Source organism: Hirundo rustica, chromosome 3 (genome assembly GCF_015227805.2).
Source record: "Hirundo rustica isolate bHirRus1 chromosome 3, bHirRus1.pri.v3, whole genome shotgun sequence".
NCBI lineage: Eukaryota > Metazoa > Chordata > Aves > Passeriformes > Hirundinidae > Hirundo > Hirundo rustica.
Window position 1 is genome coordinate 31,389,549 of NC_053452.1, and position 26,727 is coordinate 31,416,275.

Genomic DNA, 26,727 nt, shown 5'->3' on the forward strand with positions numbered 1-26,727 from the left:
ATCATTCTCAATGACTTCAGGTGTTAATCCTAAATGAAAGCATTGAAATTCATTGAAGCATTACAATTGGAACCAATAGATTGAGCTTTTGGCTGAACTGTAAAACTGCCACAGAAAATTAGTGAGAGAGAAGATTTTTCTTGTCCTCAGTAATAGTAACATGGAGAGGTCTTGGCTGTCTCAGGGTTTCAATTCTAGCAGTCAGCCTTCTGCATACTCTGAGACGAGTTGACAAGATATCATAAGAAAACTTGAACATAACTTTCTATATTGTATGGAATGTTAATCCATTTGGTCTGTGCATCAAAGATGAAATTCAGACACGGTAGCTGTGCATAGTTGCTTATAACAGACCACGATAAGACATGGAAAAAAGCATGAAGTTGTTGAACATTTTGCTCAAACTCTAAAGAAATAGCTACAAGGCAAAATCTACAGGAAAAAGAAAAAAGGGCTAAACTAACAGGAATATGCAAGGTACCAAGTAGAAGAAAAACAGCACTAAAGAGAAACCAGAGAGCTGTTCCTCCTCACTGAAGCTCCCCCAACAGTGTTAGTCTCAAGTTTCCTCCTATAAATTAATTCTCCTACAAGCCTAATTTTGGATCTAAAGCATGTCTCTCTTCAAGACTTTGTTTAGTTCTCTGTTAAATCTTGGCTCTTCTTTCTTCTTTAATCATTTCTGGGAGGGAGGTCTTGCAAGTACAAGAGAATGATTTGAAACAGAATCTACTCTTAGATTCTTTTCTTCACAAGCATATATTAACAGTGGTATGTGCTAGGCAGGGTTGACAATAAAACTGTACTCTTCTCACAGCATACTTAGAATACAGGCCTCTTGACATGGCATCAGCCTCTCGACTTTGAGATTGAAAAATTGTGGGAAATTATTGTTTCATCCAAAAATATTAGATGATGTTAGGTTTTCACAGCAGCTCTGCACTTGAATAACATTTGTTTTATTTAAAAGTAGAAAAATAGCTATGTGAAAAAACAATGAATGTGGAATGTGGACATACTGCCTATGAAGATGCAGTATTTCATGGAATAATTATTAAGAAGTTCAGTGAAGAAAATATGATGTTCGTATCCTTTCATGGGACATATAATATTAGAAAGAAATAAAGGGCAAGCTGTTACAGAGATTATTTGGAATGAAAGAGTGAATTCATTCAAAGATAAAAATTTAAATGGAGCTAGTACTTGGTGCAGTTGAAAATCCTCTTTTAAATAATGGAAATGGCAGAACCAATTGCAACCTAAGTTTGTAGTTGCATACAAAGTCATGCTTGTAAACCAAATGACATCCAGAGAATAATTTAACAAGTGTACACAGAAAAAAAAAGTGCTTGAAACAGAAGGAAAAAATACTAGAAACGTTCTCTAGCTGAACTGTAAAGAACCACCTATCACAGGTTCATATAAAAGTTTCATAATGCTTTCCATTTAAAAAAGCAACATCATGAGGAGTAAGTAATGAGAGTTCCAACTGCTTTAAAGGGACATGTAAAATGCAGCTGAAGCTACTGCATTTATAACAATGTACATACACAGAAAGTGTTAACAGTCAACAGAGAAATTCACATGAATCCTGGGTTACCTCTGAAAAATATACTTTACTTAAATATTTGGTAGGGATTTGTTCCCAAATACTAAAAGAAATATTCTCCATTTTCAGTATGTTGAGACCTACTTACGTAATATCAGCATTGGGATGGAGACCAAACACCTCTGGGGTGTCCATGGCAGGGAGTAACTGGATGTAATCAAAGTACTGTTCCAGGGTTTTGCATACTGGAATTTTATACCCAGTATAAAAGCAGAAAGCACTGTCAAACATACTTTCATTAAACCATACCTGTGAAAGATCCATGAGGAAAAAAGAAAGACAACCATTATTTTGCTACTTAGAGGGATTTTTTATCTCAATTTTACTCTTGGGGGGTTAGGGTTCTTGTTTCAGTTACTGCATCTTATTTTACTTTAATAGAACTGTAAATCATAAAGAATTATATCTACTAAGTTTGACTTCCAGCTAAGTTTTTTAAGCTTCTGCTCCTCACCAAAGAGGAACCAAGGGGAAGACCCTCACTGCCAAAGAATGATGTTTCGAAACATTAGTTTTACTTTGAAAAGTCTTATAAACTGGTGAAGTGTATATTCAGCAGAAATATTTCTGTATTGCAGCTGCCAATAAAAATGCAAAATAACTGTGTTTCCAAGGTCTCCTACCCTTGCAAAGCAATTAAGAAGACGCTTATCATAGTCATCTGTGACTCGGCCTCCGTACTGTACTTCTCCAATCATGTAGCGAACTGTGTTCCATGATATCCCCTGGATGCAAGTAAAATACATGAAAGACTATGGTTATTGTATGTAAGAAGAAGATTGCAATTTAAATATAATCTGAAGCTCATAATGTTCTGAAATGTAAACTGAAAAAATAATATAGAAATAATACTTTATTTCTAATATATTTACTGAGCTCAATTTTGTAATTTTGTAGAAGAGTTGGGCTTGATCCTGCTATTATAAATATAGAATCACAGGATTATTTTCTCCAGGCTAAACACCCTCAGCTCCCTCAGCCACTCTTCATATGCCTTGATGTCTAGAAGTAAAATCTCATAATGTATAAAAATATATATAATATATATATATAATATATTTCATTATTACTTGTATGACCTGAAATCATTCACAGCTGATATTGCCTCTCTTCTTACCCCCCATTCCACCCTCCCCATCCCTTCTCCCTATTTCTCATCTTTCTTTCTTGGCTGAGTGCTGCTTTATAAGGAATGGCAATTCCCTGCTCTGTAGCAGAAGTTCAAATAGTAGCTGTAGAGAAGTTTGATTGGCTCTGTCAAACTCAGTAAATATTTTAGCTCCCTTTCCAAAACAGATAACATACAGACTTGTTAGTTTTGGATAGAGTAGTGAAAAAGAAAAACAAATTTTATGGTTCTTAACAAATATGTATTTTTACATGCATGACAGCACATTAAGTATTTCAGCTTGATTTTCTTGCAGAGAACCTCAGCCTTTGATCATTAGACGTGGCACTAAATGAATAGCAATGAGTAAATTATGATAAACATGAGGCAAAAAACAATTGCTGGTGTAATACAAAGCATTAAAGTGTACTATATACAGACTTTTGTATTCACCTTCTTGATGTCAATTTTTTTTAGGTGATTTTGTATAAACTGAACACTGGCTGTAAAGTCTGCTGAGTTAAATTCATAGGGAATATTCCAACCCAAAGGTCCAAACTTGCGTCGCTCCTTAGGAATAAAATCAAAACCAAATATATTTATGAAACAACTTATAATTTTCTTTCCTTAATAAACTTCAATAATAACAATACCAGTGGAGTAGAGAATTGAACTGGAGAAGAAAGGTAGCCAAAGAAATGGCTGTATGCCTCATACACATCAATAATACAGCTAAGTTATACCATGAGGGATAAATATTTGTATAAAAAGCAACAAAATAATTTATTAATAACTTTACTAATCCATTTATAAGTCACGGGTTTGCAATGCCTCACTTCTGTGTGGATAATGAGATTTTTATATTAACTAATTAATTAATTTAACATTGTACAGTTTTTAATTTCTTTTGACATATACTATCGACTAATGACAGTTTCAAATTTTAAAGCTCCTATATTTATGCTCAGTTTTCCAAAGAGTTCTTTTTTGCCACTTTTGTCTCATTGTTTCAAGATGGTTTTATAACATACATTTTCCAAAACTCACAACTTTATTTTAAAGTTGCTACCATTACACTGTTCAAATTTATTATTGCATACCTGTTTGGAATAAAGTGATAATAGTTGTCATAACAGAAAAATAGTTAGCTATTTAACTGTTTAACTTTTAAAGTAAAAGAATAAATATTCTGTAGCCCAAACACTTCAAACATCCAGCACTATTAGATTTCTCAGAATATTTGTTAAAGCAACCTCAGTTAAATTGCTCAATGATTTTTTTTTTTTTTACAGTGTAGAACAAATTAATTCAAGAAGTTAAGAACTAAGTTTCTGAATAGTGCTGACATCTATCAAATGAATAAATTACATTTTTAAATTAACTAAGTGATAACATATTTATTGGATTTTATATTACCAGCAATCACTGACAGTCTTTGACACCTGATGTAACATTTAGGCACCTAGCTACAATATTTAAAAAGAACTAGAAAAAAAATGCCCCCACCTTTTATTTTTCAAAATCAAATATTGTTTATAAGCAGATGAGACAGCATTAACCAATAATACCCTGCAAAAAGTTGTAATGATTTCCTGCCAAGTTTTTTGAATTACTTCTTAAGCTATACTTATCATAATGATCTTGTCACCAAAGTATATTAAGAATTTGTCAGTTTAAAGGCAGGACAATGTATATATTGCTTGTTGGTTGGCAATTCATAAATAAAATTTCTTAATAAATGAATAGCTGTAATAACTTCTAAAAATACTGATGGGTTGAATAAGCATAGGTCTTCTAGTTCCACAAGAACAGTATAATCCTGAGGCAGTACACAGAACAACTTTTTCACCATTTAAAAAGGTAGGAGAAGGAAAATAATGCAGAATGTTGTATCTTAACAGTGAACATCAACAAATTGTCCTTCTCTCACCAGCAGCCTACGCCAAAAATACTAGCTGCTCAGTAGAATGTAAGGCTTAAACAGTGTTTTGTAACTATTTTGAGATCCTTGGTGAAAAGGAGATACATTCAGAGAGCTCAAATTATTAGTATTTATTGTTATCTCAAAACTTTTTTTTTTTTTTTTCCAAAGTACAATGTATAGATATCATTGTTCTCACACTGGAACTAATATAGAAAACACATTAACACAGATATGACAAGAATTTTATTTAATTTTAGCCATCTAGAAAAGAGCTATTCTAAGCTGGGCATCTGGATTGCCTTTAAAATCAATGGAGAGAAAGAGAGATCTATAGAAAAATATTCACTCTTAGAGAAAGACAGCTGTGACAGCTAAGCTGGTTTTCTGTTTCAGCAGGTTTATCTATTTCTATTGACTACAGAGAGAAATTTTTCCCTTATATCCAATGACTAACTTTCAATCAGCTGAAGTTAGATGAGAAAAAACAAATTCTAAATGTCCATCATATGACAATTGTTTAAAAGCTATATAAAAAAAAGAGATAATAATGAACCTTGAAATACAGATTACAGAAATTAAAGCTTTAGTCCCGCAGCATGATGCTACAACAAATATCACAGAATGAGTTTTTTCAGGAACCTCTATTAGACTGACTCATAGAGTATACCACTATTTGCAAACCTTTTAAGAAATACCTGAACAGTAGAATGCAGGAAAGCTACAGTGTAAAGCAAAGGTTTCCACATAGGCAGGTTGCTAACATTTAACAGATCCTGACTGATTCCAGAAAATGTTCTTTTCAGTCCGGCACGTACCCCTTGTGGAGGTTCATTTGTGAACTTTATAGAAATCTGTCACAAGAAAAATATAAAGGCGTTGGACTTGTTTACTGAAACAAAAATAGCAACATATGAAAATGTCACAACTACTGATTATAAATAAAATGTAAATTACTGAAGCCTTGTAGAAACAAAGTTGATATGTACTTAAACTGCATAAAAGGAGTACACAGAATCATAGAATAGTTTGAGTTAGAAAGGACCTTTTAAAGGCCACCCAGTCCAACTCCCCTGCAATGATCAGTGACATCTTCAAATAGATCAGGCTACTCAGAATCCTGTCCAACTTGACCTTGAATGTTTCTAAGGATGGAGTATCCACCACCTTTCTGGGTGCCACCTGTTCCAGTGCCTCATCACCCTCATTTTAAAAAACTTATTTCTTACAGCTAATCTAAATAAAACCTTCAGTTTAAAAGCAGAATCCCTTGCCCTGTTGCAACAGGCCATACTAAAACGTCTGTCATCATCTTTCCTAAGGGCCTCTTCAAGTACTGCAATACAAAGGCTGCAATAAGATCTTCCCAAAGCCTTCTCTTCTCTAGTCATTCTAGATTATTAGGCCATGAAGGATTTTAAACACAGACCTTTAATTTCTGTTGGTTAAAACCATCACTGACACTTGGCCATGGACAAAAAAAAATTCATCAATGACATTAAAGCAGTCGCCCTGCTTTTCAGAAGGCTTTATAACCCTGATCCAATGACTGAATGATGGAAGAGAAGCATCCAGTATAAATGACAAGAACAGCATTGTATTTCTGTTCCCAGAATTTCACAGTAAATACAAAGAAATCTCAATTCTCCTCAGATCAGATCTTTGTGTTCACGGTGGCTGCTCTGGACTCTGTGGCTGTCTACAACAGCAAATTATATTCACCAGAGAGTATTCCTGAGCACTGTGGTCAGCAGGCATTGAATCCATATTTGTGGTACCAAATTGCCACAGCTCCTTAGAATTCAGCTCCTTAGTTTCATACAAACTGCCTAATGGAAAGAGCAGCTACGTAATTTTAATTTTCAAACCATACCTGCAAATTACTTGGAAAAGTACTAGTATGCACAGGTTTTCACATCAGAGAATGTTGTAACTACTTACCCCTATGGTCTACTGCATTCCAGTGCTGGATAAAGCACGTGGAACAATTTGTTAGTTCACACACAGACTGGCCCTACCAGAATCTCTGTTGCTTGAGACAACTACAAATGCCAGGGGAACCCAAATAAAAATAAAGGGATTTTTTTTTTTCCCTCCAGCTGTGAGTACTTTTCTGTCTAACTTGGGTAACATGGTAGCTCATACGAACGGACAGTAAAGGCCAGGCAGCCCATGGACACACCGTGTTGTGTGCCTGTTACTGTTGGACTGAATTGGAACACTTGAAAATCAATGTTTCCACTTTTCCAAGGATATCCTATTCAGTTTTTGATGAAAATTCTATATTAAAAAAAAAAAAAAAAAAAGCAGCTATTCATTCTCTTTTCTTCTGAGAAGGGGCTTTGGTCTGTCAATTATTCTTGTTCTGGAATCCCTGAGTACATTAACATTTTAACAGGTAACGTGACATGGTATAGTGGGAAATCACATGCAAAAATTTTGAAATAAATGCAGTGAAGATTCATCTGAGTTCTCTTTTCTCACTTTTAGCAAACTGTGTGTCTGTGTATCTCATTATTCACAAACCCCTTGGAGAGGCAGGGTGATTTCATTTTCTGTTGAGAGAACATAGGAGTCCATACACCTAGCTTTCCGTACACAGACCATGGTGACAGACAATTCTTACTGAAGGTTGTCTCTACTTCCCCCTTCACATCCTGGATATCAGGTGAGGTATCTATTTTTATTCAGAGAGAATCAGAACCACTAAGGAAACTTCCACTGTTTTTTAGAGGAAAGGGAACATAGAGACTTCAAAATACAGCTATTACAGTAGATATTAAGTAGCATTATGACCCACTGTAAGAGTGCTGGGAAGCATCATTAGTGACTTAAGCGTACTTTATAAGAGTTAATGTATTTTTCCTGGTCCTGGCAAAACGTGTATCCTTGAGATCTACAGAACAGCCATTTATAGCTCATCCAAAGAAATCAGGTAAATTATGTTCTCTGAGATGTGCTATCCATGTGTATCCTGTCCTGTTTATACTTTATTTATTTATTACAGGGGGAATCTGAAATCTTTCTCTGGAAGAACATTTGTGGGCATTAGTCTGTCCACAAGGCATCTGGTTGGGCAAAAAGGGATACAAGAAAAGCCAAATAGTTTTTAGTGATGTGCTTCTGTGTACAGAATTAGTGTGGACTCACACGTACATAATGCATCATCAAGAATTTCTGGTAAGTAACCGTCCTGTTTGAAGTGATGTTTACATGGTAACACAAGTCCATTTTTTTCTCAAGTTTAAGGGCTTTTCCCTCCATTTTTTTCACTGCCATTTACGTGATTAATTTGAATAATTTTCATGAAGTACCTGAACTAAATATTTGAACAAACCTGTAACAGTGTAATTGGGAATTTAGGATGTTGTTCAGTAGTTATCCAAACTCTAAATGTGTCATTCTGGATCTCAGCAGTAAGAAGTGTCTCCAGTAATTCATCCATGAACTCCAGTCCAAGGTGACAATTCTGAAGTAACACCCAGCCTCCCTAAACAAGGATATCAACTATTACCATATAAAATTTAGAAAAAGTTATTCATACTGCTAAAGCCAGCTATCTATGTAAGAATCAAATTTGGTTTTCCATGTAATTTTTTTAAAACTTTTGTTCTGTTCCTGAATATATATTCTCTTTTGACATTATAGGATACTGGCACAGATAAAGCAAATGGGATAAGTTAGTACAGTTATTAAGTTATTTACACATTCTGTTGTTCCCAATGAAAATAACATAACCAGACTCAATATTGAAAGTGAAGTATCAGTGCTATCTAGTGGCAAAAATAAGTTCCTGTACTCTCCCAGCAAAATGTCAGTGATAAGCAATTCTGCCCTCAGATCCAAAAGAATGTGAGTGCAAAAGTAATAGATGAAATTTATGGAATACATATTTTTTTTAAACTGATTTTTTAAAAACATAATCTAAAGGAGGTGTAAAGAGGTGGTAATAAGATTCTAAAAGTTTCTAACTCCAATTAGTTTATATGCAATAAAGGCATTTGCATGAAATTTAACCTCCATTTATTTTGATCTTATTCATCTCTCAAATTGCATGAAAGCTCTAGTTGGATTATTGTGTCTAAATTTCTGCTTATGAATTTAAATTCAATCAGCTTTTTTAGCATCACTTTAGAAGCCTGATGAATTTGAAGCCTGATATTAAAATGGGACATTATTTAATAATTTCTAAACAGTGATGGACAGTGGATTTCATTACCACTTGTAATTTCATTTTAGCAATTTTGTTTTACCTCATTTAAAAAGACATCAGAAACTGTTGGTGAAAAAATATAATTGAAATATTTATGGTGAATTGATGGATATTAAAAAAAGAAGATTAAATGAAGGTGGTGGGGGTTTTTTTCCTTCTTTTATGGGGATCAACTTTTCTGAGGAAGTTCTTTAATCAATTTGGTACATTTCCAAATGTATCAGACTCAGTTTTTGAAAATTATCATGTAACACAGCGCAGCGGTTTTAATCATATTATATACTCTTGGCCAGAGGTACAAAAAAACCAAATAGGTATTTGTCTTCATATTCACTAATTCTGTTTTGTAGTTTCAAATCTGATGTTCACACATTCCTCCCTTCAGCACTAATGCATGTGGTTCAGAAATTGTTACTGGTAGCTCTACTGGATTGCTGTTTTGAGTGTCCTTGTTCTTCAAATTAAGAGCAAAAGAAAGGAAGGGATGCTCCAGTTTTCACCATAGCAATGAACTGGTAATTGACAGTGGCCATTCTAGACATACAAACAAATACCAGATGTATGTGTGCACTTGCATATAATATAAATAGTCATTTGCTATAATGAGATTTCTTTTTTCTCTTTTTCCAAATTAATGTACATCTATATGCCAATACTCATGTTCTGCTCTCTATTAGGGGAGATATTCTAGCCCTCCAAAATACAGGTATATGACTGATTCTCCATATTTTGAGTTTGCAGGTAGCTATGACTGTATGTCTTCATTTTCAAGACTGTCCACAACTCCTTGAAGTGTCCAGCTCACCAGAGGGTACCACCTTTGTGCTATAACTTTTATATTGTATTTGAGGCTTCAATTACTATCTCTCTGTAGCTGCTTCTTAGGTTTTTTATGTTTTTACTATTGGGGAATATAATCTGCCATAACAAAATACACTAAAACACTTAAAGAAAAATTCTTATATATTGTTTAGAAATTCTTAGACATGCTTGGGAGGCAAAGCCAAATGATTGACAGGTAAAGAAACAAAGAGACACCAAATGCTGGTGAGTAAGAGGTCCTGTCACTAGCAGAGTTGTAAGGAAAATATGTAACAGTATTAGGAGCAAGAACTTCCTTCTGTATCTACAACTTTAAGCTACGTGTGCACTCACCATTTTATTTAGTAGAATCCATGCAAGATCCAAGCATCTCTTAAATGGGAGGGGAAAAAAATGAAAAAAATTTCCTATAAAGAGGTGCGATCTGCAGAACAGGACCAGGACCCAATGTCCTTTTACCTCTGGTTAATAGTATAGTGATAAGGAATGTGCTGCTTTTGGAAAGCTGCTCAGTAGCACTGCTGACAGAAGCATCAGCTTGGACTCCACTGTCACATATATATGCCACAGAGAAATGTTTTTAAACTGAGGCATTCAAAAAGACATGCTCACTCTGAGATATGCTTGATATTAAGATTAAAATGAAAAATATTAGAGACTGTATGCTAAAGGGGTGTAACAGAACACCAAAACAGACAATCAACTTATATTTCGATGATTTTTCCCCACCTGTTCCATTGACACCTCCATGAGTTTGCGTGCATGAACCTCTTGTCCTTGGCCCATTGAGATGGTCCTACATTCTATAACATATTTGACAATGCAAGATGAATGAACTCAAAATATTGAGAAAAAGTAAAAATTTCAATTCACTCCAATAACCAGTGATATAAATACAGCACAATTAAATTAATTTAATGCAAAAATACATAATCATGAAAGCAGAGTCCCTTCACCATCATATTATGCTATTATGTATAAATTTTCTAAACATTCTAACATTTTGTAAAGTAACATTGAAATATACATATACTATATTTACAGAAGTTAAAAACTGTGGCTAATGTTATGACTGTGAATGGGAATTTGTGCCAAATGTTAACAATGCCAGAGCATTTGAAATATGAACAGGGATTTTTCTCAAAGTGTACATAAACACAATGTAAAGAGGTAAAACTGCATTTATGAACGTACTAATGCAACTAACGTCAAGAATATATGGGATCTACTCCCAACTGAGTTTGTATTCACACTTTTCAAAATTTCCATATAATGTGGAACTAAGGTCCAGAATATACAAATGTAGATCTTGTAGCTATTTTTGTTACAAAGCAATCTTCTAAGCAGATTACTGATTTTTAAGTTACCAGCAGCTGAGTTAAAACAAGAAAATACTACTGTCACCATAACAGAATTTTAAAAGAAGAATTAATTGCTTTACAAGATAGGGATTTAAAAAGTTATTATCACTGGGAAGGATGACAGCAATTTATTTTAAAAAGGCTTGAATTACTGTCCAACTTCGCATAGAAGGGTTCTTACCATACTGTCTTCTATTTAAAATATTATTTTATCTCTAAGATGATGTTTCAGGAACAAACAGTAGTGCAAGAGAATTTAAGAAATACTTCTCTGAAAAAAAAATCCCTCTCTGAAATGACTTACATTGCCCCTCTGTGTCTTAACATATGACGATGAATAATTACTTTCTTACCCAAATTAAGCTTCCTAGACAAGGAATTAATCTGATCAGTTGGGTCTGATCCCATAGACAAGAAACAGATGAGAGGTGTTCGCATGTCACTTTCTTCCCAAGTTTTTCTTAAATTCAAAATAACTGGCTCTGTATATTTCTCATGCAAGGAACTTGCAATATACTTCCTGGCTTGGGAAAGTGTTCGGTCTGGACACCAAGACCTAGAAATTAAAATGCATACAAAGATATAAATTCACTGCCTCTTCCTCCAAGATCAGATTCAAATTAAAAATTCTATTTTTTTTAATATTATAGAGAGATTTTAAAAATCCTAATATATATACATGTATACATACACACACATTCATACATATGTTTATAGGTTTGTCTTGACAGGTATAATAATAGTCAGAGCTTGTGGTCTTCCCTCTATTTATGATACTTTCCAGTTGCTTACAATTTTGCCTTAACTGTTTGCATTGGAATTTTCTGTTCTAGGCACCTTCATTAGGTTGGGACATTCTTAATTTTAAACAGAACTTTTGTATTTGAAAACACAAAGAGGGAAATGTTAAGATTGTTTTTGCCCTTTAGTAAAACCCTGCAGATGATTAATTTGGTGTTAGACTTTCAGGGTACAAACTCAATTCTTTTGCACTGGATTGCATTTGTGTTGGTGATGAGTGTTTTTCCTATGGAAAAAACACACAAACGACTACATTTGGATAAAATATATTACTTTGAAAATCTTCAGTTTTTGAAGATTATTTAAATGCTTAGGACATAGATAGTCCCCTTCCCTGTTAGGGTGTAGAGCATTTAACCATATGTTATTTCCATCAGATTCTAGCCCTTTTTACTGCACAGGCTGAATCTGCTCCAAAGACAAATCACGGTCTAGTAAATAATATTGTTGGGGTATTTCATAGTAGCTCTGATTTATTTGTTACAGCACTTGGAAAGTATACAACGAATGGAGGAAGATATGATCTCATGCATAAGGCAGCTGAACGCTTCTTTGGGGAAATCCATTTTATCCCAAGATCTTAGAGGTCCTATATGATGCAAAAAATATAATTTATAGTACATTTTCACATGGGATTTTGAATACTTATTTTGGATTTTCACAATCTCCTTTTTTTTGTTGTTTGTTTGTTTATTTGTTTGTTTGTTTTTAATGTTATTTTTAGTACTTATTTAAAGGTATTTAAAATAGTTAATTTTAAAAGAAATTTTTAAAAATTTGAAAACTATCTAGAATATTCTACTTATTCATGAGCTTCTCAAAGAAGGCCGAAATATGGTTCTCTGTTTCCATGTCTCCTAACATAAAAGCAAAGGTATAAAAAATATTGTCTATAAATACCTTTAGATGGCAGAGGATAGCTCTGAAGTAAGTAAATAAAAACATATTTCATGTGAGTGAATTGAATTTAATGTCACTCAAAGATAACTAAAATTACACTATTGTGATGATAGCATACTGATAGGTTGAGATGTGTTGCAAAATTTCTGATGATGCTCACCTGATGAGTAAAAGCTTGCGAAAGGTGTCAAGAGAATCACTGTATCCATTAGGCATAATTTCTTCCTCAGGGGCATCTTTATCAAACCAGTTTTTCCATGCCTTGTCACTTTCGGCTATCTAAATTTATTACATTAACACACAAATAAATATATTTCAGTTGCAGTAAAATCCTCTTGCCAATGTAGCTTTTAATGAGGGACCATTATTATATTAGGATATACTGCAAGAAACATTGCCTATAGCATTTAAGACATATGCCATGTGAATTGCTACTAAAATATTACAGATAACATTAATTCAATTTCTGCAATCAGTGTTAAGATGCAGGCTCTCAAGCCAGTCAGTTATCTGTGCATTTCCCTGCCAAGCACATGCATTTACTTTAAAAAAATCAGTAATTAGCAGGAAGATTCTGTACTACAAGAGGAACACACTGTGATTGATTGATTGATTGATTGAATGATCCCTTTTGGTCACAAAATATGAAGAGGACCAGAAAAATCCATCCCGGTACAGTCTAGCCAGACAATGAATCACAAATTAAAAGTAAGAGATTCTAGTAAGCTTTTGGCTTGAGCAAGAATAAAACTGACCACAGATATAATCACAATTTTAGGCACCTTTTAGAATCCCTGACCTAACAGGACAAGGAATACCAATGAACAGAACATAGTGAAAATGCAACTGAGCCTTTAATGTGGTTACTGAGATGGGTCAGTGTCTTGGATTATGTAAACAAAAAAATGTGTATTCTATTTTATCTGTTGAAAGCTTATCTCTTGTGACTCCAGGGGGGAAGGGGGCTGATGCCTTCTGATAATGGCCCAGCCATTAAAACCAGGTGGGGCAGTGTTTCTTATCTCTTTCACCACCCCTCCATCCTCCAGGGGGACATCTTCTGATAATGGGCCATTAGGGCTCACCAATGACATGACACATTCCATCATCCCATTGTGAGATGCTCCACACAGTGGGGGAGGAGCCAATTCTTCCAGCTAGATAAAAACTGGGACTGAAGGACACAAAGCATTGAGTTTTTCCACTGGATGCCTGGACCAGACCCATCTTGCCACCACTGGATTTTCTACAGGACCATCTCTACTCCACAGAACCACATCTGTTACTCCAGGAGGCCTTATTTGGACAGCTTCCAACACCCTGACCAACAGGGTGCCAGGTTGTATCCCTGACTCTGTCAGGGGTTTTTTCCAGGATTTTTGTTTGTGGGGTTTGTTTGTTTTGGTTTGGTTTTTTGGGGGGGACGGTTTGGTTGGTTGGTTGGGGGTTTTTTGGTTGGTTGGTTGGTTGTTGTTTTTTTTTTCCTACTACATTTGTATTTTCCTTTTTTTAAATATTCCTAGTAAAGAACTGTTACTCCTATTCCCATATCTTTGCCCAAAAGCCCCTAATTGCAATATTATAATAATTTGGAGGGAAGGGAGTTTACATTCTCCATTCCAAGGGAAACTCTTTCCCTGGCAGATAAACCAAGACAGTCAGCTACTGTAAGATTCTCAGATCACTGGAAAAAGAACAAGGAGCACACTGATAAAGTTTTAAAGCAGATGTCTGTGTTAAATTAGGCATTTGGGACTTTTTTTTTAGAGGAGCAAAACAAATTGAAACTAGCACGAAAAAAAGAAAAGCACAGGAAACTTCTTGAGCACTGGGCATGCCATTCTCAGTCCTTTTTTTGTCACTTTAAATGAATTTCTGTTTCACTTAAATGAATAATGATACAGTTGTATTTAATATGATGAATCAAATAGAACAGCATCTCTAATAGATAAACAAGTATTAAAAGATGTTTTTATAATATTTGTGTTTTTAATCTATATCCTAGTTGGCACACTCCCATATTCCATTTCTATCTGTTACTGAAATAATTTTAATTGTCACTTTTTAACTTTGTAACCACATGGTAAAACTAAGAAAGTGCTAAAAAAATAATTTTAAAAGCAGTGCTTTCATGGCAACATGGTCACCTAAGTATTTCAGAGTCTAAAATTTTGTTTGTACACATTCTAGAAAAGCTCTGGTAAAAGGACTTTTCTAGAAATCGGTTTCTGGTGCCCTAACAACCCAGAGTGAACAACTTAACGAAAGCTCCTCCAACTTTCTCCTAACTTAATACTCTATTTTGATACCTCAAGTAAACAAAAACTAAAAGAATTGGGCTGGTATGAATCCAACTGTTGTCTTGATACAGGGTTCAGGTCACTTGCAGGTAACTATTTAGCTAAAATATCTGCTACCCTCCAGGGCAATATGTGCCATCATGAAATGGACTTGGCTGTCCAATGCTGTTAACAGCAAGGAGAACTTACTGTCCTGGCTATCAGCCTGATTAACCAGGAGCACTGAGAGACAAGAAATGCTTAGGGAGTGGCTTAAGTACACTAAAAAAAGGAAAATAAATTTACCACATTGAACATGTTACAAGCTTATGTGCATATAAGTTCGTATATGTCTACATAAAACAATACATTTGTAGCCAGCTCATCATATCTGAATGGCACGTTAAGTTTGGTACAGAAATGAGTATTTAAAAACAAGCAGCAAACCATCCACTTGTAAAAATACACCAGAATCAAGACAGACAACATTGCAACTTAAAACCTGACACTCAGATTAATTTTATGAGCGTTTTTGATACCTCTACTTTTTTAATGGTTTCTCTTTCATTGACTTCATTTTTCCTTCTCTCCTTTTTCTACCTCAATTACTATAATACCAAATACCATAAAGTGGATAAATAAACACACCACTATTCATGCTCCCTAACTGTTTGTCTCTATGATATTATTCTCTCTCTCTTTTTTTTTTTTTTTTTTTTTTTTTTTTTTTTTTTTTTTTTTTGGTGGAAACACAATTATGATGACAAAACTGGTTATTAACATTAACAAAAGATAATTATAAAATATCACCTGGTCCAAAATTTGTTCAAACTGTGGAAGTTTGTTCAACTCCACTAGATTTAGCCATACCACGTCAAGAATCCAGCGGCACGGTTTGGGTGGGCAAGCCTGTAGATCCAAAGCTGCACCTCCTGTGGACAAAAACCACAGGATGAAATGTACTTTCTGATGAAATGCATGATATTGCAGGGGTCAAGATATAATTGACATTTCTTTTTTAATTTTGTATTTTGACCTAAGTAATCTTCTCCGGGATACTAATTGTACTCTTGCGTACTTAGCATTTATTGCATACCAAAAGAAAACTTAGCCTTATTCATGGCCTTCTCACAGGTGTTGGAAGGCTACTATTGGGCCTCCTCTAAGGCTTCCCTTTACCAAGCTAAACCAGCCCAGTTCCCACAGAAATGTGGATAGAAACCATGTAGACAAAGAAGACTTTGAAATGGCATAAAAGTTTAAAAAGTTGAATTAGCCCTCCACATAACGCAATTTTAAAAACCTACCTCTAATGAGAGTTTGGAACTCTCTGTTTTCCACATGTCCTCTCTCAATATCAATTTTTAAAGCCAGGAGGAGGGTAAAGAGGAATTTGTGGTTTTCATACAGGCCTCTAACAGAATATGAGTGAATTTCAATGGTAAGGTGTTCAATAATATTTGAGATTCTTTTCTGAGGCACAGGAGATTTCTTAGACCTGAATCATTGAAACAAAGCACAAAGAAACCATATAAATAAGAGGAAATACATTGGAAAGGCAAACATCTGAATACTAGGAAAAATCGGTGTCTTCCCACCTGGCTATGGATTGATCAAACAGCTTCAAGAACTGAGCCAGAGAAGTTTGATACATATTATTGACCATGCTCATTGCTGTAAGAAGGAAATAAAGAATGCTTCCACGTGTAGCAACAGGTCGATATTCCTCCTGAGCAGTGTTAATCTTCACTTCAGTTTCTGCTGCCACAGACAACTTGACAGCAATTTCAGCAGCTGTTTGCTTAGTGGTTTGTAGGACACCAATTAAGGACTCATCATCCACTAGTGAACCTGAAAAATAAAATATTGCATATTTAGGATATTTTTCTAACAATATTTTCACTTCATACGTATACATAAAACAAAAGGGCATATTGCAGGAATTATTTACTTAAAAAATGAAATTATCTACTGAATAACAGAAAGCTTTTAAAATACAGACCGAACAGGATATGTAATACTAAAAATTATCTTTACATTCATTACATTCATTCAAGCAAATTCATTCAAAATATGTTAAATATATTTATACCAACAGCTTTGCAACATGAACTAGAGAAGTCACCCATCTTATACACACAACCTAAAGAGTCAACAAATTACTTAAATTATTTTTAAGTCTATTCATTGGCACTCTCAAAGTAAAAAAGACTTAGGGTCCTAAGGAAATGGTCACTCAACAATATTCATGAATCTCCAGCAGTTACTCACGGATTTTCTGTTACCAGATTCATTTTCCACCAGAGATAGTAAGTGATCATGTTCAGGCTCATTATGTACTGCAGAAGAGTTTCAAGAATTTTAAGCCAGGCCATTCCAATTTACATTCTCAATGGATTAAAGATTTGCCCAAAGTCAGATAACCTTATCTCATCTGAGGAGCAGAAAGCTCTCAAAAAAATGGATGTATTTCACAGAATTTGTTTAAGTGTTAAACCTAAGTGTCTAGAGTTGCATATAGTGGCATGCTATAGCACCAAATCCCTCACAGTCCTCACACTCCTGCCATTGTATATTTTCTTATTGCACCTTAGATGGATAAATCAAAATCTATAAGGAAAGGACCTAGTGTGAATCAGTTTTATCTGCCTAATCTGATTAATCCTTTGATACAGAACCTTTGGTTGCACTTAGTTTGTAAAGAAGATTGTCTTCCAGTTCTTTCATCTTCCTCTTATTAGAAGTTACATCTTCCATAAGTTTAATTCGTTCTGCCTCTAGCTCCTATTATTGAAAAAAAAAGAAAATGGCATGACATTTTATGGATGGCAGCAATGAGGGATACTTAAAATTCAGTTTCTGATTTTTCAAGTGAATGAATTGTGATTGAAGATACAGGTGAATTGTTGGATCCAGTCATGAAATGTGCATTTTACTTCTCTTGGTATCTAAACCATATTCTTAATAACAAATGTTTTTTTAAGCAGTGTTTATTCAGTATCTTATGATGCATCTTATCAATGTCAAATCCTGGTGATTGTGTGACTGTATATATGTATATATGTATGTATATATGCAAACATATATTAAGGCCTCCCAAAGTATTTTTGATATTTGGAAATGTCTATACTGAATCTGAATATAATTTTAGAAAATTGCTAATATATTTTTTTTCCATTTGAACATTTATTTTTTTTCTACATACCAAAACCAATTAAATGGAAAAAAGAATTAAATGTCACTATGATTTATGTGTACTGTTAACTTACCTGTTTTTCAGTGAGTATTACTCTTCTCAGTAACTGATTCTCAAGTCCTTTCATTGTAACAGTAAAATCAATAATTGATGTTTTTGCGTTAATTTCAGGTGTGAAAGCAGGATTAGGTAGCTTTGTAGTAATGTACAGTCTAAATGTATTCATAACATCTACTTCCTTATCACCAACTCTCACCTGTGGATTAAGTTAAAGTAGCATTAAACAGAGGAAAATGAGCTTTATTAAACTCAGTAATACTGAGCAGAAAAAAGCTTACATTATTTGAAATGCCAAAAAGAGGAAATTTATTTCACAATTTAAAATTGCCATGAAAATAAAAGTCAATGACCAAATGTAGAAGTTAGAGTATGTTATAAAAGTAGCATTTCCCTCCAGCTAAATATAGGGGTCACTTCCACTGTGGATTATGATTAACAGCTTCAGAACCATTTGGTTTCGACTCAGACCTCAAATGAAGAGGTAGTAGAAACAGCTGACCTTTGTAGAAATCATCATTCTCTTATGCCCAAGGTAAAAGAAATTATGTGATCCAACAATGGAACAGAAACTACTGGACATAAATTTTATCTTTATTAAGACAAAGCAGGTTTCAAAGAATCTTTCCAAAGGAATTGAAAATTCATTTGGAGTATTCAAAAGAAAATTTTATAGAATTAAGATATTCCAAAACAGCAGTCTAACTCAAAAGCTGCACGTGCACAAGGAAATCTGATCACTGTGTATCGTAGCATGAATCACAGAATTGTTGATGTTGGAAGGGACCTTAAAGATCATCTGCCCTGGGTCGATGCAGGGCATATGAGCCTACAACATATGAGTCTCCAAGGAGGCTTCAAATACCTGGCTTATGAAGGAATAGCACCAAACCACTCCCTTAAGCGTATTTGCACTGCTTGAAAATCAGTAGAAAGAGTTTTAAGCATTTAATCGGATAAGCATAATTAGTTCCAGTTTGGAATCTTCGGTAATAACTCTGGTAGTTAAACTCATAGTTTAGACTTGCCAACTTACTACACAGCTGAGGCTCTGTTTGTTATATTTTATTAGTTCAGTTTGATTCTTTACATGCCTCTATTGAATACAAAGTTCACCCGATTCAGCGCGTGTTTGTAACAATGCTAAAATAACATTTGTCACAAGGCTAACTACTCATTCCACTTCTTTTGTTTGATTACTAACCTTAAAAGCAGATCCAGATTTTATGAAATTTTTTTCTAATATATTATCAAGGACTGGATCCAACTCTTCCTCTATATCTTCAATCAGGAGTGATCGTCCCAATGAAAGACTGTCTTCTAGGTGTTGTCGGAAATACTTGTCATTCAGAGTTGTTACCTCAAAAAGTAAATTATAAATTGGTGTAAGGAAAAAGCATTTCCTCACAGTCTTACATGAAAGCCACAGACCTAACCATGGAAACTTTTTTCATTGCTTTTATTAGTTGCATTTTAAAGAAGGTGCTATAAATGTTGACCATGCAGCAATTTATGCAGAAATACTTCTGTGGTACAATGAAAAGTACCATAAAGAGGTGAATTAAAAGTTGGCTGTAACTGAGTCCTCAGAACCTCATTATGAGAGTTATAATGTACTAAATAAAACTGGTACAGTTTATTGCATATTTAAGATGTTGTGTATATTTTAGAAATCAGAGACATCTAGCCTTTCATTTTCTGTTCTCTGTCCTAGAAGGACTAGATTTTCTAATTTTAGCTCTGAAGTGCTGAGAAATTCTTTCTGGAAATCTGGACTCAGTCTAAAAAATTAATCAGTGCTACAATATTATGAATTTAGATTTGTATGAAATTTGTACAAAATGAAATTATTAAAAAGCATGCATAGACTAGTAAGATATATAATTAATTAATTCTAAACCCTCCAGAAATTTTTTTATATTCAGGACATATGGGTTTTCTCAACGTTCAGGCTAGGGGTTTTAAAACGCAGTTTCCTTTTGGCATGCCACATCATTTGGGAAAAAATCATTTGTGATGCAAATGGTGACACATGAATATCTTTGTATTATATTTCATGAGCAGGCATTTTACCCTATTGGCTTAACCTGCAAAAGAGCTATGAAGATGGAGTAATGTTAGGATAGGAAAATTTTTCATGGGCTTGGATTTCCTCAACTTCCTTTTGTAGTGACAACCTCATGCCCTAAATAATGGACTGCAACACTTGATCCTCTTCACCTACATTTTCAGAGCTGTAAGTTATCCCGTCTTTATTGTAATGTTCAACTAACAAGTAAATCCACCAAATTTAATATCATTTAATAATTTCATATTATACTCTTTTGCTTGACTTATCACCTTTTTGTCCTCTTTTGTGTTGGAACCATACTCATCCATCTTGAACAAAATACTTCTATACTTTTTGCTAGAATTCATGCAAGTTAGCTTCTCCTTTCCAAGCCCTTGAGTCAAATTCTCTGCTGATGCATCTACATAATTGGAGTCTCCACATGCGTTGAAGTTAGCTCGGCTCAGACTGACTCAAATGCAACCTCCCTCCCCTCTAAAGCAATAATGTTTGAAGCAGTATAATAGAACACAGCATTCCTTTAAGACACCATTTACCTGTAATTCATTATCCTGTTCTTTATTTTTAACCCACTCTTTTCCTTGAGTTTGTGGGTCTACCAAAAGTGGATATCTTGATGCCTTGGTGACAATGATACCATTCTGAATTGAGAGGTTATCTCCAGGCAATCCTTGAAGATTCCACTCACTAATCTAAAGAGAAAAAAACCAAAACCAAACCAAACAAAAAACACCACCAAAAACCCAACCAAAAAACCAGGGACATCAAAGAGCATGCATATCTGAACCTGTTGAAGAGTTATCAATGCAGGCATAAAAATATTTCCAGATTTTTATTTTAATGGATATTTTTAACTATATAGAATCACAAAAAGTATATTTTAAAATGTAAGGATGTCAAAGGATGGCTTGACAGACAAATTAAACATTGAGATCAAGCAAAAACCAGTCTAAGAGAGCTTCTGGGAATTAATGTTTGCTAAAGGAAAATTTAAGATTCTAACATTTCCCACTCTTTGCCCATTTCTTATACATTCACATTGAATAAAAGGACTTTATGTACTCTATTCTAAATTACATTCAAACCCACTGTTTCAGAAACGTCCTGGTTTTGGCTGAAAGAAAGTTACATTTCTTCCTAGGAGATGGTACAGTGCTGTATTTTCTGATTTAGCATGAGAATAGCGTTGGCACACGGATGCTTTGGCTGTTGCTCAGTAAGTCAAGGATTTTTCAGTATCCTGTGCTCTGCCAGTGAGCAGGTGCACAAAAAGCTGGGAGGGAGCATGGCCAGGACAGGTGACCTGAACTGGCCAAAGGGATATTCCATATCACAGAATGCCATGCCCACTATATAAACTGGGGGAATTACTCAGAAGAAGGTTGATCATGGTTTGGGGATTGACTGGGTATTGGTCAACAGGTGGTGAGAAATTCTATTGTGCATCACTTGTTTCTCTTGTTACTACTACTACACCAAGATTTAGTGGAAATTGCCAAGACCATTTGAAAACCACAGAAGTATACAGTACAGCAATATTTGGAATACTGGGGATTATAGTTCTTCTCTAAGCAAGCATTACGCTGGCTAACAATCATAGAATATGCTAATGGAAATTCAAAGTAAACCCTCCAAGCACCAAGAACTTACTGTTGGTTGGTCTACCAACATAGAAATGATGTTCAAATCATCAGAAAAGGGGATTTTATGAGCTCTCAACTCTGTTTCCCATAAGTCTTTAAGCAAAAGGTTCCTGAAGTCTTGGTTAAAAGGTCCACAGTATGAAAGAAAGCCTGTGCAGAGCAATATATCTCCCACAAGTCTAGAAAAGGAAGAAAAATCATCATTAAAAGGTGATGCACAAACTCAATTTCTAATGATTTAGACAACCAGCTACTGAAACATAAGAAGATTTAAAAAAAAAGAAAAAAAGAAAAAAAGTTATGTTTCCAGAGCATTTCTGTGCCAAAACTTAAGAGCAGTATTTTATGAAAACACTGTCTCCACCCCTGTAAAACAATAAAGCCCTGATGACAACTATTCCTTCTTTCCTAAATGAAGAAAGAAAATGGTTTATTTCTTAAAAATATGTCTGAAATACAATATTTATCAAGGATACAAACCTAGTTCTATTGAAACTCTCACCAGAAATGCCCAATTTCCCCATAGGAAACGTGAGCCATGACTATTCTACAGAAGCTGAGCTTATCTGAAGGTTTCAGGTTTCACTTCCCCAGTGACATCAGAACAAGCCACTGTATTAGGGGGCCTGAAGGAGCAGATGTAACACAGACACATAACAGCCCCAGTAATAATCTCTTTCGAAGCTAATTCCAAAATCAGAGGTATTGTTCTTAACTGAAATACAAGCACTCAGTACCCATGTATTCTTACTTATGAGAGGAAAATTCAAATTTCAGGATAGTTCATTTGATTGCATTGCTACATTAACATATCTGGGAAGAAAATGAAGTACCACAATTAAAGCCACTAAATTTTTACCAACACTTCAGTTTTTACCAGCATTTTCTTTTTTGTTTTCTGTAATGGATTTGATACCTTTTAATCTGAGATTTAAATTCCTTGCTTTGCTGAGTCCATCTAACTTTCTCTCCACTCAGTCCATCTATAAGCGCAGAGGCTGCTTGCATCTTCCTTTTGCATGTTTCTGCATCATTCTCTAAGTCCTAAAATTGAAAAAACCTCCTACTTAATAACAGAATGCAAAAACACAAATACATTTCATCCTCTTATACTTATTATAGCTATTTTATTTATTTGAAACTCGTTCTTGAGGACACTTAAGGCCATCTAAAATGTTCCTGTTCACAGAAAGAAGGGAATAGGAGAGGATATTGGCTTAAATCTCTTTTATAGCTGAATCTCAGCCATGTTATTCAGGGTAGCAGGTAAATGTGTGTTTGCAGAAAATCCTAATTACATGACAATATTGTACGAGAATTTTTGATAAGACTAAAATATTTTATCTCACCATTTTCTCCTTCATTGCTGCATCAAACTTTGCCTGCACTTTATCCAGTTCAGCTTGCTTTTCATCTAATTCTGCCTGAGCCTTATCTTTTTCTGCATTAGCTATTTTCAGGCGACCTTCTTGTTTTGCCAGGTTAGCCTGCAAGGGAGAAAAATATTTAAATCGTATATAAGATTTTAATATAATTCAGTGAACTATTTAAGCCTGCTTAGCTGGTAATCACAAGACAATAATATATCAAAATAACTTTTATATAAATATCAAAAACATTTAAGCTGAAAACTATGTCACATATATACTGAAGATATTTTTCTTGTTGTTCAATAACAATACAGTACCCAAAATTCTACCACATATTGTCAGCTTTATTCCTTAAAAAAAAAATAAAAATTACATTTCAAAGAGCTGGTTAAAGAAGTAAGGTTTCTGATCAGTACACATTGGCAAGACTAGAAGAACAATCACTCAGTATTCTTGCTTGACTATATGCTTTGACTAAATGTAATTTCATCTTTTAGTAGTGAATTTTGTAGCAACCAGCAATCACAATGGGAGATTGGTTCTTTATTATTTAACAATATTGCTGTTACCCACTAGAAAATGGTCATAAAACAGTGACTCTTCCTATTGCTCCTAAAATTATATTTATGATGAACATAGAAAATTTTTTTTTTTTAATAATTCATCTGTATTACTGCTCCTTTTCTTAGTAACACTTCTATCAGTTACAAAAATGTGAAAAAAAGTTGGGATCACCATGTGCTTGCCCCTTTTACTATTTTCTTTTTAGTATGTGACATTTAAGGATGAAATACTTTGTTTAGAACAAAAAAATCACTGACTTTGAGTTTCATAAACCTGAAAAAGAACACACACTGCAGTAAAAATTTACTCTTAAAAAAGTAAAGTAAAGTAAAAATTTACTTTTCCTTATTTTGCTTCCTACTATTGCAACATAGCTCCTTTCTTGATGTGAGCTCTGAACCTCTCTAGAAAGCCAATACTTAGGCAAGATGTCAGTCATCCACTGCCTCTGAGTTACCAGGAGAAAACAAAGAACCTAAAATAGCTGCAAAATAGCTCTGTTTACAGGTCCCTTTAGAGAAGGAATGAAGATTCTGGTACAACATTTTGAAAACAATTATAAAGCAATTATAGCATAACAAAACAAAACAAAAAACCCCAACAACAACAACAAAAACCCACTGAAAACACCTTTCCCTATACACAATAAACCAGACCAAATAAATTTAATCTAGGCTAATTTTTTGTTCTGGGCTCTCTCAAGAATCAAAAAGAAAATAGGTTTGTTTCTGCTCCTACCATCTTTAGCCACTGAAGTCACAGTCTATTGTGTCTGAATAAAGTGAGATATATATATATATATTTGTAAGAGCCCATTGTAAGAAATTAAACTAAATTCAATTACTTAGTAAGCAAACACAAAGCAAGAGAGGATGTATTACCTTAAGAGGCAAGACTTCTCTGTTAACACCATAAAATACCACCATGGCTTGTGTCCAAGAGAGGAGTCCTGCCACGTTGCCACACACCTTTTTACCATGTTGTAGTGTATAGTCTTCCATTTCAAAGTAGGGCTGGACTAATTCTACTGTCTCATCATTGATTGTATCCCTAGCAAAGTTCCGTAGGTTGTTCAAGAACGGGCCACTCATAAGCTTCAAAAAAACCACATGAGTTATTTACATAATTTAGGTTCAAAGTCTTGTTCATAGGTGAAGCTGTTAAAAAGCATTCCTAGAATTCTTCTGTATACAGAGGTAATTAATATTGCTAATATTAGAAGTGTGCCATTGCATTGTAACAATTCCCATACACCTTCTATTATTTTGAAGATTTAACTAATTACTCTCCAGTAAATAGATTTGAAAGTTACAAATGTACTTTCCATCTTCTATATTCCTGTGTTGCATTTTAGTAACATTTAAGAAACATCATTTAATTTCAAAAAAATGACCAAAATAAAGCCTCAGAGATATATTTGTAGCTTAACTAAATAATAATAATAATAATAATTAAAAAAAAACAAAAAAAAAGAAAAAACCTTAGGCATTTGTGAAATATGGTCCAAATTCTGAAAAGTGAAATAATGTGGTATATTTTTTTCTAAAAAATGTATAGCATGCTAAAGGAAATTCATGGAATAACTGCTATTCTCATTTTATTATATCAGGGGAAAATAAAAGCTTTCGATGATTCTTTTAAAAGCCTTAATAAAGAGCAAGAATGCTATTGGTTACCTGTTACCATCAGGCCATGTGCCAGGAACAGGGCAAGGAAACTCTAAAGCTTCTGCTGCAAAAGTCTCAAAGCCATTCACCTTACTATTTCTACCAGTCAGACATAGTAGATAGGTACAGTTTATCTTAAAGCAATATGTTTGCCTTTTTATAAAATTCTGTCATGTTTTGGGTAAACAGCATCATAAGTTCTCTGATAAGCTAATTGCTCTTTCCGATGTTTAAGAAACACTGTTTGAAAACTCTACTTACTTTTAATGATTCTCCCCATGATGGCTTGCAGCAAGGCTTTTCTGGATCCATGGTAACTTGATCCAATTTCTTTTGGAACAGTAGCAGACAACAGTCCATGATCCTCATAATGAGGTGAGGAGGTTTTGCAAGTTTTCTAACAGTAGCGATATCCTCTGGTCTGATGGTCTGTTTGAAGAAAGATGTAATAGAAATCTGCATCAATACCATTATTCTATTTTCCCATTCAATATCCTGATTTTTACGTTCATTTGTATTTCTTCTCTCTGAGGTGTATTTGTATGAAGTACATAGGAAAAAAGTGAGAAACCTGGCCTTCTTAATAAAGTTCATAGTTTTGTGAAAACTATGCAAGTGAAACTTCAGTAATTTCAATGAATATTAGACAAGAATATCTTCCCAATATTAAAGACACCATTCAAAAATAAAATTTACATACAGCAGCATTGACTTGAATTGTCAGTCCAAGTGTTTAAAAAAAACTTTACTGCAAAATTGTATAGGACTTAATTAAGAGCAGTTAGCTTGATAAAACAGTATTTCAGATTTTTAGCAGTCAAGTTTATTCTGAGACGGATTTGATTATTTTTGTTCCGTTTAAGTTATAGATATAAGATATTATTTTAAACTTTGTTTTCTAATAGCATCACTGGCACTTTGCTTAGCTCAGCAAATACTATAACATTTAAAAAAATATTTAAAACTTAAAAACTAACATTTATTTGTGTCTAAAAAGACACGCATACCCCTACCTGCCTAGAAGGAGTAGGAACAGATACAGGTACATTATAGAAACCATTTTCAAAGTCCACACATCTTGTAAGTGAATTTTGTGACTATTTTTGGAAGTTTCATTTATCTCATTCATTTATCTAAACGTTAGT

The 26,727-nt window shown here is 34.2% G+C and overlaps 1 protein-coding gene across 1 annotated transcript in view; it reads right to left on the minus strand.

Annotated features, from left to right (window-relative positions):
* Positions 1-26,727, minus strand: part of DNAH8 (dynein axonemal heavy chain 8) — a 129,423-nt gene that overhangs the window by 7,876 nt on the left and 94,820 nt on the right. Inside the window, 20 exon segments of the mRNA XM_040059978.1 lie at positions 1,698-1,858; positions 2,233-2,334; positions 3,171-3,287; positions 5,337-5,492; positions 7,976-8,128; positions 10,403-10,476; positions 11,388-11,590; positions 12,896-13,014; positions 15,825-15,946; positions 16,322-16,512; positions 16,613-16,865; positions 17,693-17,798; positions 18,284-18,466; positions 19,472-19,627; positions 20,875-21,030; positions 21,989-22,160; positions 22,898-23,025; positions 23,331-23,468; positions 24,797-25,009; positions 25,844-26,011. Coding sequence (XP_039915912.1) covers positions 1,698-1,858; positions 2,233-2,334; positions 3,171-3,287; positions 5,337-5,492; positions 7,976-8,128; positions 10,403-10,476; positions 11,388-11,590; positions 12,896-13,014; positions 15,825-15,946; positions 16,322-16,512; positions 16,613-16,865; positions 17,693-17,798; positions 18,284-18,466; positions 19,472-19,627; positions 20,875-21,030; positions 21,989-22,160; positions 22,898-23,025; positions 23,331-23,468; positions 24,797-25,009; positions 25,844-26,011 — 3,071 coding nt within the window.